The sequence below is a fragment of the Phoca vitulina genome, unplaced genomic scaffold (assembly GCF_004348235.1).
Source record: "Phoca vitulina isolate PV1807 unplaced genomic scaffold, GSC_HSeal_1.0 scaffold35, whole genome shotgun sequence".
NCBI classification, from domain to species: Eukaryota; Metazoa; Chordata; class Mammalia; order Carnivora; family Phocidae; genus Phoca; species Phoca vitulina.
In genome coordinates, this window is record NW_022589738.1 from 17380389 (window position 1) to 17394290 (window position 13902).

General features: G+C 47.7%; 1 protein-coding gene across 1 annotated transcript in view; it reads right to left on the reverse strand.

Moving 5' to 3' along the window:
* The window catches only part of DIPK2B (divergent protein kinase domain 2B), a 42026-nt gene extending 28616 nt beyond the window's left edge, over positions 1–13410 (reverse strand). Inside the window, exons 1-2 of the mRNA XM_032426781.1 lie at positions 13073–13410; positions 5245–5509 (exon numbers count right to left, since the gene is read on the reverse strand). Coding sequence (XP_032282672.1) covers positions 5245–5509; positions 13073–13305 — 498 coding nt within the window. The 5' untranslated portion in view covers positions 13306–13410. The remainder of the gene's footprint in view (positions 1–5244; positions 5510–13072) is intronic.
* Positions 13411–13902: the final 492 nt, after the last annotated feature.

Below are 13902 nucleotides of genomic sequence, written 5' to 3' on the forward strand. Positions count from 1 at the left end.
TTGTAGTATTTACCTCTAAAACCATATTCTGATTAAATGGTTAAGACGCATTTTGCTGAATTTGCTTACTGCCCCTAATTCTATCTCTTTAAACAACCAACCAAGACCGAGGAAGTAAAATCGCCCGCCATCCTTGTGTTGAACGAAGCTGCCTGAACACTATACTGTCATCTAGTGGGAGAAAAGGCTCGGCGGCCACGGAATCCGTTCCCACTGGCGGGGGGTGGAAACAGGGTCTGTGTTTAGAACAATGTCAGAAGCAGCCGGTAGTTGAGGGGATGGGAGGGGGACACAACGGGGGATATGTGTTTTCCTCCGATTAGCCACGCACTGCTGAGGGTGGTTGCCTCTTTGCACTTGGCATAATAGCAGAGGAAGCCTTCTTTGTGGTTTTTCGAACAGGCACGTCATGATAAACTGGGTGGTGTTCTTGGCTGTGGTTCTATCTGTGGGCTAGTAATTTAGGCTGTGGGATATTCCCATCAGAACAATGCAGTTTTTAGAAGGAGAAAAGTCACGGTTTTATTAGCATAAGTCACACACACACACACACACACACACACTCACTCTGCGTTGCTTCACCCTCTGGCTGCAGTGTACCGCCTGTGGCTCAAGAGAGTGTCCTTAATACAAAGCCGTGCTTGGCCCTGCAGGAGTGGGGAGCCACGGACTCCCCGGCTCAGCCTCTAATGGTGACCCCTGGGGCTTTTCATCCAAGTTGACTTTATTTATTCATAAGCAGAACTCACAATCGAGGTTCGGAGGGCCCTGCACCTGTCACATCCCCCCTGCCTTCAATTTTCTTTTATTTGTTTGATTGTTTCTCTTCTCTTCCTTGTCAGTTCTCTGAGCAAACCTGTGGGCTCCCTGCGGCCCCTTTTCCTTTCCCAAACACGCACCGGCATACACACACACAGATACACACTCTGGAGGGCCCTGGCCTAGATCCCGGTTGGAAAGTGGCTTTTGAGAAAATCAGGGAACACCCACTCAAGTCATGGTCGACAGAATTCCTGGGGCCGGCAGAGCTGTTCGGCCAAATCTGGGATGAATGGTCACTCTGAAACAGGCTGCTTGCTCAGATCATCGAGAAGGATTCTGGGGACACATCTGAATTTTGTGGGCAGGGGGAAGGATGCAGGGATGTTTTAGGAAGGTGTGAGATAGTCATGGGATGGACAAGTACGAGTATTACCATATCGGTTTTACACACAAATGGTTTCTTGGAGAGCTAACAGTGAAATGCTATTAGCTGTTAACATCCTGGCATGAATTAAATTATTGGATTAGCTGCCCATCACCTCTTGGGACTCCAAGGGAATGAAGTCACAGGATTGGTGAAGTTTCTATGGGGCTTATTCTTCCTTTTTGTTTTTAGTTGAGGTGAAATTCGCATAACATAAAGTGTACCATTCTCTCCATTTTAAGGTGTATAATTCAATGGCTTTTAGTATACTCACAAGGTTGTACAAATATCATCACTCTAACTCCAGAATTTTCCCATCACCCTCAAAAGACACCCTGTGCCCATGAAACATTCACTCCTAATTCTCCCCCTCAGCTCCTGGCAACCGCTAATCTGCTTTCTGTCTCTATGGATCTGCCCATTCTGGACATTTCCTATACATGGAATCCTCCAATATTTGTCCTTTTGCATCTGGCTTCTTTCTCTTAGTGTAATGTTTTGAAGGTTCATCCGTGTTGTAGCAGGTATCAGTCCTTGATTCTTTTTTATGGTCAAATAATATTCCATCGTGTGGCTATAACATGTTTCGTTTATTCATTCCTCAGTTGATGGATATGTGGGTTGTTTCCGCCTTTTGGCTCTTGTGATTAGTCCTGCTGTGAGCATTCACATACGAGTTTTTGTCTGAAGACTCATTTTCGACTGTCTTGGGCAAATGAGTGAGTTTCCTTCACCCCCACCTTTGGTGATGATGGATCCATTTTAAACCATCTGGGAGGTGAGTTTTGCTAAGAAGAAAAGTGTGGCAGTTTGGGTGCTGCCTGGATGGGGCCTGGGAGGAAAAGGGTGCAGAACACCTAGGGCATTCTGTGGGATCCTAAGGCGAAAGGGTCTCTGGAAAGGAGGACAGGAGAGGGAGGAGGTGGGGCCCAATGGGGTGCCAATAACCTTGAGCTCTGGTGGATGGAGGAAAAATGGGGTTTGTTCAGCATTTATAAAATGGCTGCTGATATTTTTCTGTTTTTTTTTTTATAAGGAAAGGAAAATAATCATGTAATATACATTGGTTAATTGAATTTAAATTTAAAAAAAGGAAAGGAAAAATCTCTGGTGGGTGGGGATGAAAAGACGAGTTAGCAGAGAAGTGAAAATGGGTGTGGCTTTGGATGTGTCTTAACGGGGTGTTGTTAATGGATGTGTTTTTGTCAGAAAGAAGGAAAGTTTGTTTGGCCACATGTTAAGGTGAGAGGACAAATTTGGTCGAGCAAATTTTAGCACAACACACTGAAGAAAGGGATCCTCTCAGTACAATAATGTTGCCATGTATTTCTATGGCGATGGACTTTTTCTAAAGCATATGTAAAGCTCATTAGGATGAATGAATCGGATAGAGAAGGCACTATTTGCTGCCCTTTGAGAAGGAAGAAATCAAGGGACGCCTGGGGGGCTCAGTCGGTTAAGCATCTGCTTTCGGCTCAGGTCATGATCTCTGGATCCTGAGATCGAGTCCCGCATCATCGGGCTCCCCCTTCAGCGGGGAGTCTGCTTCTGCCTCTCCCCTCTGTTCATGCTCTCTCTCTCTCTCTCAAATGAACAAATAAAATAATAATAAAAAAAAGAAATAGGAAATCAAGGCATGCAGCAGAGTACCTGCTGATAGTAGTCATTCATCAGGATTGTTAAATAATAAGTGAAGCAGAGTCATCTCAAGTCAAAGAATGTCAGAGCTGGGGGGCTCTTTGAGATCATCCACCAGGCCTCCCCTCAACCCGCTTTGGGAGGAGGAATGTGGGGGCAGAGTGGGGAAGTCCTGCGCTTAAATGCCACGTCACCTGGTTGGTGATTGAAGGACCCAAGTCAATAGTTTGTCCTCTGTTCCCTTACTGAGTGTCCTCATATCATCCACTATATTGCTTTGTGGTGGTTTGTGTTCTTACCTGTCCTCGCCGGGGGGCCACCTGCTCCTGGAGGTGGGGCTTGTGTCAGATTCATTTTCGTGTCCCCAAGATAAAGCACAGTGTTGAAGCCTATTGACCAGAGGCACGGGAAGCGGCAGCTCTTTGCTCTTCCTGGGTCTCTGCTCCTTCTCGTTTGGCCCCAGGTTTGAGTGGCAAAGCCAGGGCTCAGACAGTTTCCAGACTCCAGAGATCTTTTGTCTACACCACAGTGTCTACACTCATCATGGTAGGTGATACTAGATGTCCTGGGCGGGGTGCTTTGGACTTGCCGGGGTCGGGGTGGGGGCATGGGATAATCCCCACTGGATTGTTATTATGGAAATCTCTAGAAGCTGAGGGAAAGAGGGAGCTTTCCTTAGTTCATCGGTCTGGCCACTTTCCGTGGGATCTCAAGTGTATCCTGAGCACCTGGCTGTCCTTTGGTGTGTTGTGCAGGTCCCAAGTGGAGGTAAGTCTGGAAGCAGTGCCTTAGGAGAACTGTGTCCTTCGGCATGGAACCCGTCAATGATGGGGGCCGGAAGAGGTGACGGGATTTTCAAGGGGGTTCTGAAACGATTCCCTGTGGATCTTGTTTTGCTTTTCCTGGGGGACTTCCACTTGTTCCTGAGCACATAGTTGAGGCAAAGCGGGAAAGGTCTCACATTGGTCCTTCCTGTGGCTCAGTACTTGCTGTGGCCAGCCTGCAATTGGCAAGTGGCAGGTACCCAGGCCAGGGTGTGGAGGGTCTGTCTGCGAGTGCAGAAAGAGAGGCGCAGGGCGATTATACTGATGGTGTGGACCACGGTGGGGGCTTTGTTATCTGTCCTCTGTTGTCGGGTTCTGCTCAGTGTTGAGCAGCCCCGCACGGGGTTCTTCTCACCTGAGCCTCTGCTTGCTGTCTCCTGCACAAACTCCAAGACCCGGATGTTGGATCCCGCCACCTCCCTGGCCTGGGAATGGCTTGGCTTCCTCTGGGTCCTTCTCTCCCCACCCCACGGCAGTGAGATTCATAAAGTGTAGAGTACAAAAGGCTCCCATTGGGAAGCGCGATGTCAGATGGCAGCCATGTTTCCCACAGCTTGATTGCTCCTGATTGTAAAGCAGTGTCCACACAACCCAAGAGCAAAGCCACATGGTCTTGTGACACAGATGAGATATCCAGGGACCAGTGGTTCTTCTTTGCTTGGTGCCCCTCCTCTTGAAGAGGCCAAGGGAAGGTCTGAGTGCTTCAGAAGCCCCTCGAGCAGCCTCAGGTGTCCACGTGAAGGGGGCTTGTGGCCTGGGGAGTGCAAGAGGTGGCCTCGGCATCCCCCCAAGGGGGCCAGTTCGAGCCCTCCAGCCTTGTCATGGCAGGGAGGTTGGGGTGAGCCTCTTCTTTCCCATCTTGGCTGAAGGTGAGACACTCCTCAGTCCTCTGAGGGGGCATCTTCTGCCATCAGGGGCCCAGCAGGGTGTGTGGGGAGGTACAAGGTTGTGCTGGTTTGGGTGAGGAAGCAGGATCCCGGGGATGATAGTGCAGGAGGAGGGACCAAGGCAGGGTATGAGGGCGCCAGCAATGTGCTGAAGTCCCGGAGGTAGCCTACTGGGGGAAGTGAGTGGGAGCTCTCAGATGGGAAGAGGGAGCTGTATTATCAGAGCCTACTTCTGTCATGACTCAGGTTTGGTTCTTCTTTCTGGTGGGAAATGGACGAGGAAGCTGATGTCCAAAGTGGGCTCTCTGGATGGTGAAACAGGGTGTCTAGGAGAGCTTTCAAGAAAGGGCACAGTCTGGAAGTTGGCAAAGGTCCCCCGAGAAGCTTGTAGGTGAGCTAAACCCTGGCCGGGGGGAGGGTTGGTAAGGGTCATCCCATCAGTTCTTCAGACCAGAGGTAGCAGCCAGAAACTGTTTCCCAAATAGTTGCGGAGGGTCACATCAGCGAGAGTGGAGGATGCCAATGGGAAGGGTCACTATAACTAAACCTGTCTAGTTACCGTCTTGTCACAAGCCACTCTGCTTCGTGACATGGGTTTGGTCCCACTTCAGACCATGACTCCTTTTCCCCACATGGAGATGTGAGATGAGAGTAGATGCCTCCCTCCCGCTCGGCCCCTTGTCTCCTGCCTCACGACCAGCACACTCACCTGCACCAGGTCCGGTGTGAGGCGCTTGGCCTGCAGCCATTTCTGGAACCTCCTGGTTTTCCGCAGGACGCGCTCGATGCTGCAGGTCTTCGGGGCTGCTGCAGAGGCGCAGATTCTCCTGTCTGAGATGTCACTTTGCTGTTTGCTGACCAGCCTGGAGACCTCCACGGGGCGCCAGGTTTTGGAATCATCTGAGTAATTTGCAGGGTAAGAAGGCAAGTAGTCGGGAGGTAGTCCAAGGGGGGAGGCCAGCCAGCTGTCAAACCTGGAAGAAGAGCCCTTTTATTTATTTTTTAATATATTTTTCTAAAAATTTTAAAAATTTATTTATTAGAGAGAGAGAGAAAGAGAGAGAGCACAAGCAGGGGGAGCTGCAGGCAGTGGGAGAGGGAGAAACAAACTCCCTGCTGAGCAGGGAGCCCGACGCGGGGCTCCATCCCAGGACCCTGGGATCATGACCTGAGCCGAAGGCAGACGCTTCACCGACCGAGCCACCCAGGTGCCCCCAGAAGAGCCCTTTTAGGATCTGCTTGGAGCTGGAGGGATGAAGCGGGGGCCAAGGAGGGACTAGCTATATTGTCAGAGCCAGCAGAACCTGGGGACAGGGAGACAGGCGACAACATCCTGTCTGATCCATTTCTCCTCCTTTGACTGGGGCACTCCACTCTTCCTGCGAGAATACTACTTTTGTTTCCTCAAACTCAGGGATATAAATATGTGATGTCAGAAAAGGTGAGCTAGATACACGCCAGACACATGCTTTATCCTCTTCAGGCAGCTGACGCAGAAGGACTAGCCATGGCTTTTTGAACTTCTCCATGTAAAGACGGCAGCTTTACACATGCTGGTGCCTTAGATTCTCCTGATACCCCATCCCCACTTTACAGATGGGGAAACTGAGGCTTATAGAGCCTAAGGACCTCACCCAAGTTCAGACAGTACATTGCCAAGCAGACGTGCAGACCCAGGGCCATCTGTCAGCAGAGCCCATGATCTTTCCCCTTCCCAACACTGGTTCTAGAAACAGCCCACCCTCTGACTAATGGCTGGGTCTTGGAACCATAGTTGGTGAAGAGGCTTCTGGGCCTGCACTCAGAGGAGCACTACCTCTGCATATCCCACCCTTAGTGGCCCCATCAATTTTGCCTTCAATCCAAAGATTTAAGCCATCCGTACCAAGCAAGTCACAGGGAACAGTGGCTGGAAAATGGTCACCAAGTTCAAAGCCATCTGGGATCCAAGACGTGTGTAATGCCACACAAAAGCCTGGTTGGTCCTTAATCCTTCCCTAGGACCCCTTTGCTAGTTTCCTAGGCCCCACCTTGACCTTTTCTCTGGTCATTCTTCTGGCCACATGCCAACATTCCCATTAGGGGAGAATGTGAAATCTTCTTCTGATTTATGTAGGAAAAATTAGGAAGGTAACATTTACTTTCATGATTAATAAAATTAAGCTTCTGAGATGTGTTCTATATTTAATTCAAGTCAGAATCTGGAACTCATTATTGGGCATTATTGGACAGCCTCATGATCATGACTTTTGGGGGAATTAGCATTTTGATTGGCCCCAAACTCTACACTGCTTTGTTTTCTCACTTACATGACGCAGCTTCACCCTAAGAGACTGCAAGCTTCTCAAAGAAGGTGCTCCAGCAGAACCTGTTACTTAGCACCTTCCATAATGTAGTAGTGCCGTCCAAACTGCAGTGGAAGTAGGCCCAAAGAATTCTGTTCAAGAACATTGCCACAAATCTATTTAAAAAGGTGAAACATTGTGGGGCGCCTGGGTGGTTCAGTCAGTTAAACGTCTGCCTTTGTCTCAGGTCATGATCCCTGGGTCCTGGGATCGAGTCCCACATCGGGCTCCCTGCTCAGTGGGGAACCTGCTTCTCCCTCTCCCTCTGCCTCTCCTCAGCTCATGCTCTCTCCCTCAAATAAATAAATAAAATCTTGGGGCACCTGGGTGGCTCAGTCGGTTGAGCGTCTGCCTTCGACTCAGGTCATGATCCCGGGGTCCTGGGATCGAGCCCGGCATCGGGCTCCATGCTCAGCGGGGAGCCTGCTTCTCCCTCTCCCTCACTTGTGTTCCCTCTCTCGCTGTGTCTCTCTCTGTCAAATAAATAAATAAAATCTAAAAAAATAAAAAATGAAAAATAAAATAAAATCTTGAAAAAAAATAAAAATAAAAAATAAAAAAAATGAAACGTTGTAAACGAGCAGTGAATCAATTTCACCGGCATTTTCAGGACAACCATTGGGAATGGTCCTCCCCTCTAAGAGGATAAGGAAGGGCAGAGGGCCCCGAGGCAAGCCTGTCTGCTTGTTCCCTGCAGCTGCTCTTGCTCCTGAGGGTTCAACCCCCTGAAAGGCCTGTGACTGAGGATTTATGATAGGTGGTTCTCTTAGACATCGATCATAGCAACACGCATGTATGAAACACGTAAACACACCAGTCACTGTGCTAAATGCTTCGTGAGTAGTAATTCAGTTAAACCTGGCAGCAAACCTGCGAAGTCAGTACTGTTCTTAACCATGCAGATGAGGAAACTGAGGCACAAAGAAGTTAAGTAATTTGTCCAAAGTCGTACAACCAGAAATTGGAGGAAGCGGCATTCAAGGCCCCAGAGCTTGCAATCTCAAGTGCTTTGCCCTGGCCTGGTCCCCTGTCATCCTTTGTATGACTTTGTGGGAACAGATTGGTAGGTAACATTATTAGGGGTTGTATCTAGCAGTATCATAGTTTCAGAGCTGGGAGCAAGCAACAAGGTCATGTGGTCTAATCCAACCGAGCCCCTCAACATGGAGGACAGCGTGGTGGCGTGGGGCAGAGCGACAGTGTTGCAATGACAATAAAACACTTTCCTCTTGCATGCTCCTCATGCTTACAACCCGTCAAACACTAAGTCTGTAGACATGCCTTCCTAAATATTTCTTGCCTCCCTTTCCTTTTCTCCATCCCTCAGCTTTGCCCAGAACCCTTAAAACATCCAGCGTCTTCCCAAAAGCTCTTAGGACACAGCTCACACTACTTAGAGCACTTCACAGCTTTCTTTCTGGGCCCATCTCCTTCTACTCCCCCTACAACCTTGCTTTGTTCTCACCAAACCACTGATCATCCCTGGCTAAGCCACATCGTTTTGGGCCCCTGAGCCTCCACTCACCTGGTCATGTGCCCATCCCTTTGTCTGAGATACTTTCTTCCATTTTCCCAGTGCCACCACTATCTTCCCAATGGAGAGTAAACTCCTGCAGGGCTAGAACTGGGCTTCCTTCAACTTGGTCGCTCAGTGCCTAGCAGACGGCTGGGCGCCAAGTTAGTGCCCAATGCATTTTAGTTGGATGGATGGATGGATGGATGGATGGATGAATGGATGGATGGACGGGTATTTGGATGTATAGATGGATGATAAGTGAGTGGAGGGACACATGGAGGGCTGGCTGGCTGGCTGGCTGCAGAGGGATGGTTGGGTGGAACGATGCACAGATGGACGCCTGAATGAATGGGTAAATGGACAGATGGGCGCATGTGTGGATGACGGAACATGTACACGGATGCTTTTGCCATAAGCTCTGGGGCCCCGCAGCTCCCGAGACCTCTGAATTGATTCGAGGAAGTGAGTTAAAGCAATAATTGCTATCATCTTCCGAGATGAAAGAGACAGACAAGAGCAAGGGAGAAGAGAAGGCAAAAACAAGCCTAATGATTTACTTATTTTAAAAATACTGCGAGCCCTCCACTACTCAGTTAGAAGTTTTTAAACTTTCTTTAAGACTCTGGGAGTGGGGGGTAGGGATGTAAGGCCAAGTGAGTACAGTAAGGAAGGGGAGGGAAAGCAGGGAAAGCACCTGCCTTGGTGAGAGCCCAGGAATCTCTAGGAGCAATTCTGATCAGAAATACTCCTGCTAAGTCCTCCATCTCCACCTTTCTCCCCAACCTGATCTGCACATACATGAATCCTGATCAATCAGTTCCTGCTAGATCTCACCAGCTGGCGTGATTGCTTAGGATTTCACAGATAGGTATGTTTTCAGCAGGAAGACTATGTCAATCAGGTTTCCTCTTGTTTTCTGGCTTCCCTTAAGTTTTTTTTTCATTCAGGATTTGAAAGTCCAAACGGAACGCATGGGAAAACTGGTACTGAGAACATTGAAATGTTCAAAGGTTAACGGTTGGGTATGGGAAGCATTAGATTTATCATCAGCGTTCTTGCCAAAGAGAAGATAAGGAAAGATGACAGTCATCTACCAGTGACGTGTCTTCAGCTTCCCAGGCTCACTCTCTGCTGCCAAACAAACAAGTTTTTGTCCAGTTCTTACTGAGGCCCTGGCCTGGAATGCTAACGCTTGCCTGGTTATAGCATGTCAGCCAAACAGCTGAGAGTTCGGGGTGAGCTTTTTCCTAAGGTATTATCATAGTCATTTGCAAAAGTGAGAAAATATTTGGAGATGAACAAGACGAACAAACACTCTTAGAAAGAGAGGCAAAGGATATGAACTTGTAGACAATTTAGCAAACAAAAAAGGAATAGAAATGGTCAGTACTATATGTTGGCTAATTGAATTTAAATAAAAAAAGAAATAAATTAAAAAATAAATAAAAGAATTATACAAAGCCCCCCCCCCAAAAAAGAAAGAAAGAAATGGCCAGTAAGCCTGAAAAAAAGGCTCAACTCAGAAGACATACAAACTAAAAATAGTAGTAATATTAAATATTTGTGAGCATGCGAGAAATGAGCTCCATAGGTAGAAGTCTCCATTTGGAGATATATACATATATAAAGTCTCCTAAAAATGCGCTATATTTTGTGACCCAGAAATTTCCACTTCTGGGAATTTGTCATAGGAGTTTTTGATTGATGTGCACAAAAATCGAGCAGCAGGGATGTTCAACATAACACTGTTTATAATATTGAAAAGAGAAAAAAAACTAGTTGTCTCACAGCAGTGGATTAGTTAAATAAATTATGGTTGACTGATGCGGTTGAATACCACAAAGCCATTAAAAATCAAATTGTGGATGTATCATTTGCAAATATCTTCTCCCATTTGGTGGGTTTTTTTGTTTGTTTGTTTGTTTTGTTGATGGTTTCCTTTGCTATGTGAAGATTTTTTTTTTGGTGCAGTCCCAAGAGTTTAATTTTACTTTTGTTTTCCTTGCCAGAGGAGACATGTCTAGAAAAATGTTTCTATGGCTGACGTCGAAGAACAGTTAATAATGTGGAAAGGTGTTCCTGACATACTGTTAAACAAAAGTTTACAGAAAAGTGTACATAGTCTGATCACATTTTTGCTGAAAAAAATTTTAAATCCATACTTAGAAAAAAGGTGGCAAGGATATGTTAACTAAGGGGTGATCCCTCCGTGGAGGAATTATACATGATTTTCATTTTGTGCTTTCTTCAGTATTTCTTGAAAATTCTAAAATAAACAGATATTACTTTTAAAATAAGGAAACAGTTGCTTACGCTGTAAAGAACTATCAACAAGTCCGCGTCCCCAGACCCACTCACTGCCTCTCTCTGGGGCTTTGCGCTTGAAGAATGTGCATTCTCAACATGGAGAGCCCTAAACTCCAACCCACCCCACCTGATGCTTTCCCGCTTGTCTCTGCACACATCCCTTTCGGGCGCACATGGAACATAAATTCTGAGGGAGCTGAGGTAATATCCTGAACTTGAATGGAACACAAACCTATTTGGGGAAATGCTTCCTGAATTTGACCAATACCTGCCTGGTGAGAAAAACTTCATTTATTGCCAGTTGGCAAAGAGTCAACTGTACGATTCATATACTCTTGTTCAGTTACCTCGAGGAGGATGTGAACCTGGGACTCTCCTTCAGTTGAATCCCATAAAGGCCCTCCCTCCTGTCGGAAAATCTGTCTGTATTCTCCCCGCCTCCTTTCTCCGAGGAATCAGCCCCACTTTACTCATGTTCTTGGTCCTCTCCATCCCATTTCTTAGACGGGATGGAAATCTTGTGTTCGCTTTCAACATTTCCATCTTTACTTTCTGTCACACTGAGTTGGTCAACAAAATGACTTCTCTAGCTGAACCCACCCCCTGGCATCCTTCCTGCCCTGCTTTGTTCCCACTGACCTTTCTCCTGGACTAGGAGAACTGGTCTGGCTGCCCCTGCCAGCGTCAACCAGTCCATCCTGCACACTGCTTTCTTTTTGTAATTATTATTTTTTTTATTTTTTAAAAAATTATTTATTTATTTGAGAGAGAGAGCACGAGCAGGGTGGCAGGGGGAGGGGCAGAGGGAGAAGCTGGCTTCCTGCTGAGCAGGGAGCCGGATGCGGGGCCCGATCCCAGGACCCTGGGATCATGACCTGAGCCGAAGGCAGACGCACATTTCTTTCCAGGAGATCCTTCCAAAACACAAGTGTCATCTTGTCTCTACCCCACTAAACTCCTTCATCGTTGCCTGCAATAGAGCTTCCCCGGTTGGGAAGGTCTTTCAACTTTTCACCATTTGAAATGCCTTAAAAAAAAAGCCTAAGGGGGAAAGTCTACATCAATATGATATCTATCATCTCGCAAAAGTTCCACATTTTTGATTGATATTTTCTATTCATTATATTTGTTTAGTAACTTAGTTGAATAATCAAATGTCTTCGGTTAATACAGATTGGAAATCAAATTATTGTAAATTAATGTTGTTTTTTGGTCACTAAATTTTACATGCCTCAGATAGGTCCCTGGGGGAGGGCTGCAGAGAAAGGCCTATTACAAAGGGTCTTTAGTATCAAAGAGGTGGGGAACCGCTGGCCCACAGGAGAAGGTCCCAATTCCTTGGCATGGCATTCAAGGCCCCTGGCCCATCTGCCTCTTCCAATGGCCTCCTTCTGCCACGCCTCCACATAGGTCCCATGCTCCTGCCTCTAAGTGCTTCTCGCCTCTCCGGAGCCACACTCCGGGCCATTGCTTTAGCTTGTCCTTCTACCTTAAGCCCTTCTCCTAAATTTCAGCTCATCCTTTAAAGGCCTTGCTCTGAATGCCTTCTCCAGCCCCCATTTGGAATTAGTATTCCCCTCCTTGGAGCTCCCGGAGGTCCTGTACATTTCAGGCCACGTCTTATTATTGTTATTTGTAACATGGCTCCCTCCTCCTGAGCCCCTCAAGGGCAATGACCAAGAGTTACAGCGATGTCATTAGCCCCCCTTGCTGGGTCTTGGCTGTGGTCAAGACTCATTGACTATGTGCTGACAGGCGTGAACTCCAGAGTGTGATACCATCCTTGGTGAGATCCAAATGCATCACCATTTACTAAACTTGGGTTTTCCTCTGCATTGGAAAATTGGTTCCGAAACTTTGGAGCAAAGTGCCCTGGTTTAAATCCCAGATCTGCCACTTACTAGGGAGTGACCTTGGGCAAGTCATTTAATCTTGCTATGGTCACTCTCTGAGTAATGAGTGCAAAACATTAACATTCTGGGATGGTGATGCAGAGCAAATAAAAATAAGCTTTAAAAGGTTCGTCACATGATAGGCCTCCTATTAATTTTATTTCCCTCTTTTTATGAGAAATGAACTTGGTAAACTCAATAATCCCGGGCTACTCCATTCATAGAAAAGAACACTTTAAGCTCCCACTTCAAAAGAAAACTTTGGCTTTAGCATTTAGGGCTAGAATTCAGCTTCATACCTTACCCACCCCCCCAACCCCCCGCCCAACGTCAACCCATTGCTGCCATGATGACTTGACTTTGCTTCAGCTCCCACCCAGAAACTGCATCCTGACTCATTTTCAACAAACTCCTGGACATCATCACATGAAGGGAACAGGAGTTTGCCCCTCCGAGTTATCTAATGGAGATTCTGACCTTATTTCTTCTTTAAAGAACTTCTTGCAAATTGATGTCCCGATGCAGGCATTGCATTTATCAAGACCGAGGAAAGTCCTTCCAAAATTGTAGCTGGTTCTGCTTCGGGGCACCAGAGAAGGAGAGGGAGAAGCCAGCGAGGAAAGAGAACAGCTCAGGGCTGAGACCCACAGCAGCAGCACGGGCCGGCCTGGGCCGAGGCCGGCAGCCTTAGGCCCCAGCTGGGGCTCCATCTCCTGCTCAGGATTCCCCACTGCAGGCTTCAGCTGCCCACTCAGAGCTGCACAGAGGTGGGTCTTGGCAAAAGAGAGGGGGCTGGCTTCAGGGCGCTGACCCCATCCCAGCTTCCCCAATTTCTGTTTGAGGATGCTAAGGAGCTTGGGGCTAACAGGGCAGGGGAGGAGGTGAGGAAGTCCATGGAGGATGCTGATAACACCGTTTCCAGAGTTACTCTTCCTCTGTCTGGGGCGGCTGCCTCGGGCTGGGGAAGGGCTGACTGGCAGATTTTGGGAAGGACAATGGTCAGGGCTTCCCTGTGCGGTCCTTTCAACAAACACAGGATATCCTGGCTGGGCAGGAAAGGTCCATTCAGGATGTGTGTCCAACCTGGATTCCACCTGGGAGTTTCAAAGGATCCTGAAGGCCTCCACCCTCCACTGTTTGAGTTCTGGGCACATCTGTCCCTATGGATCACGCGTGCGCACACACACACACACACACACACTACACGCATCTCACACACACACACACACACACCAATTTCCCCCCCCTGCGGTGGATACTTAGGCCCCCCCCCCCCCTTGACTAGCCATCCCAGCCCCACTTTGATT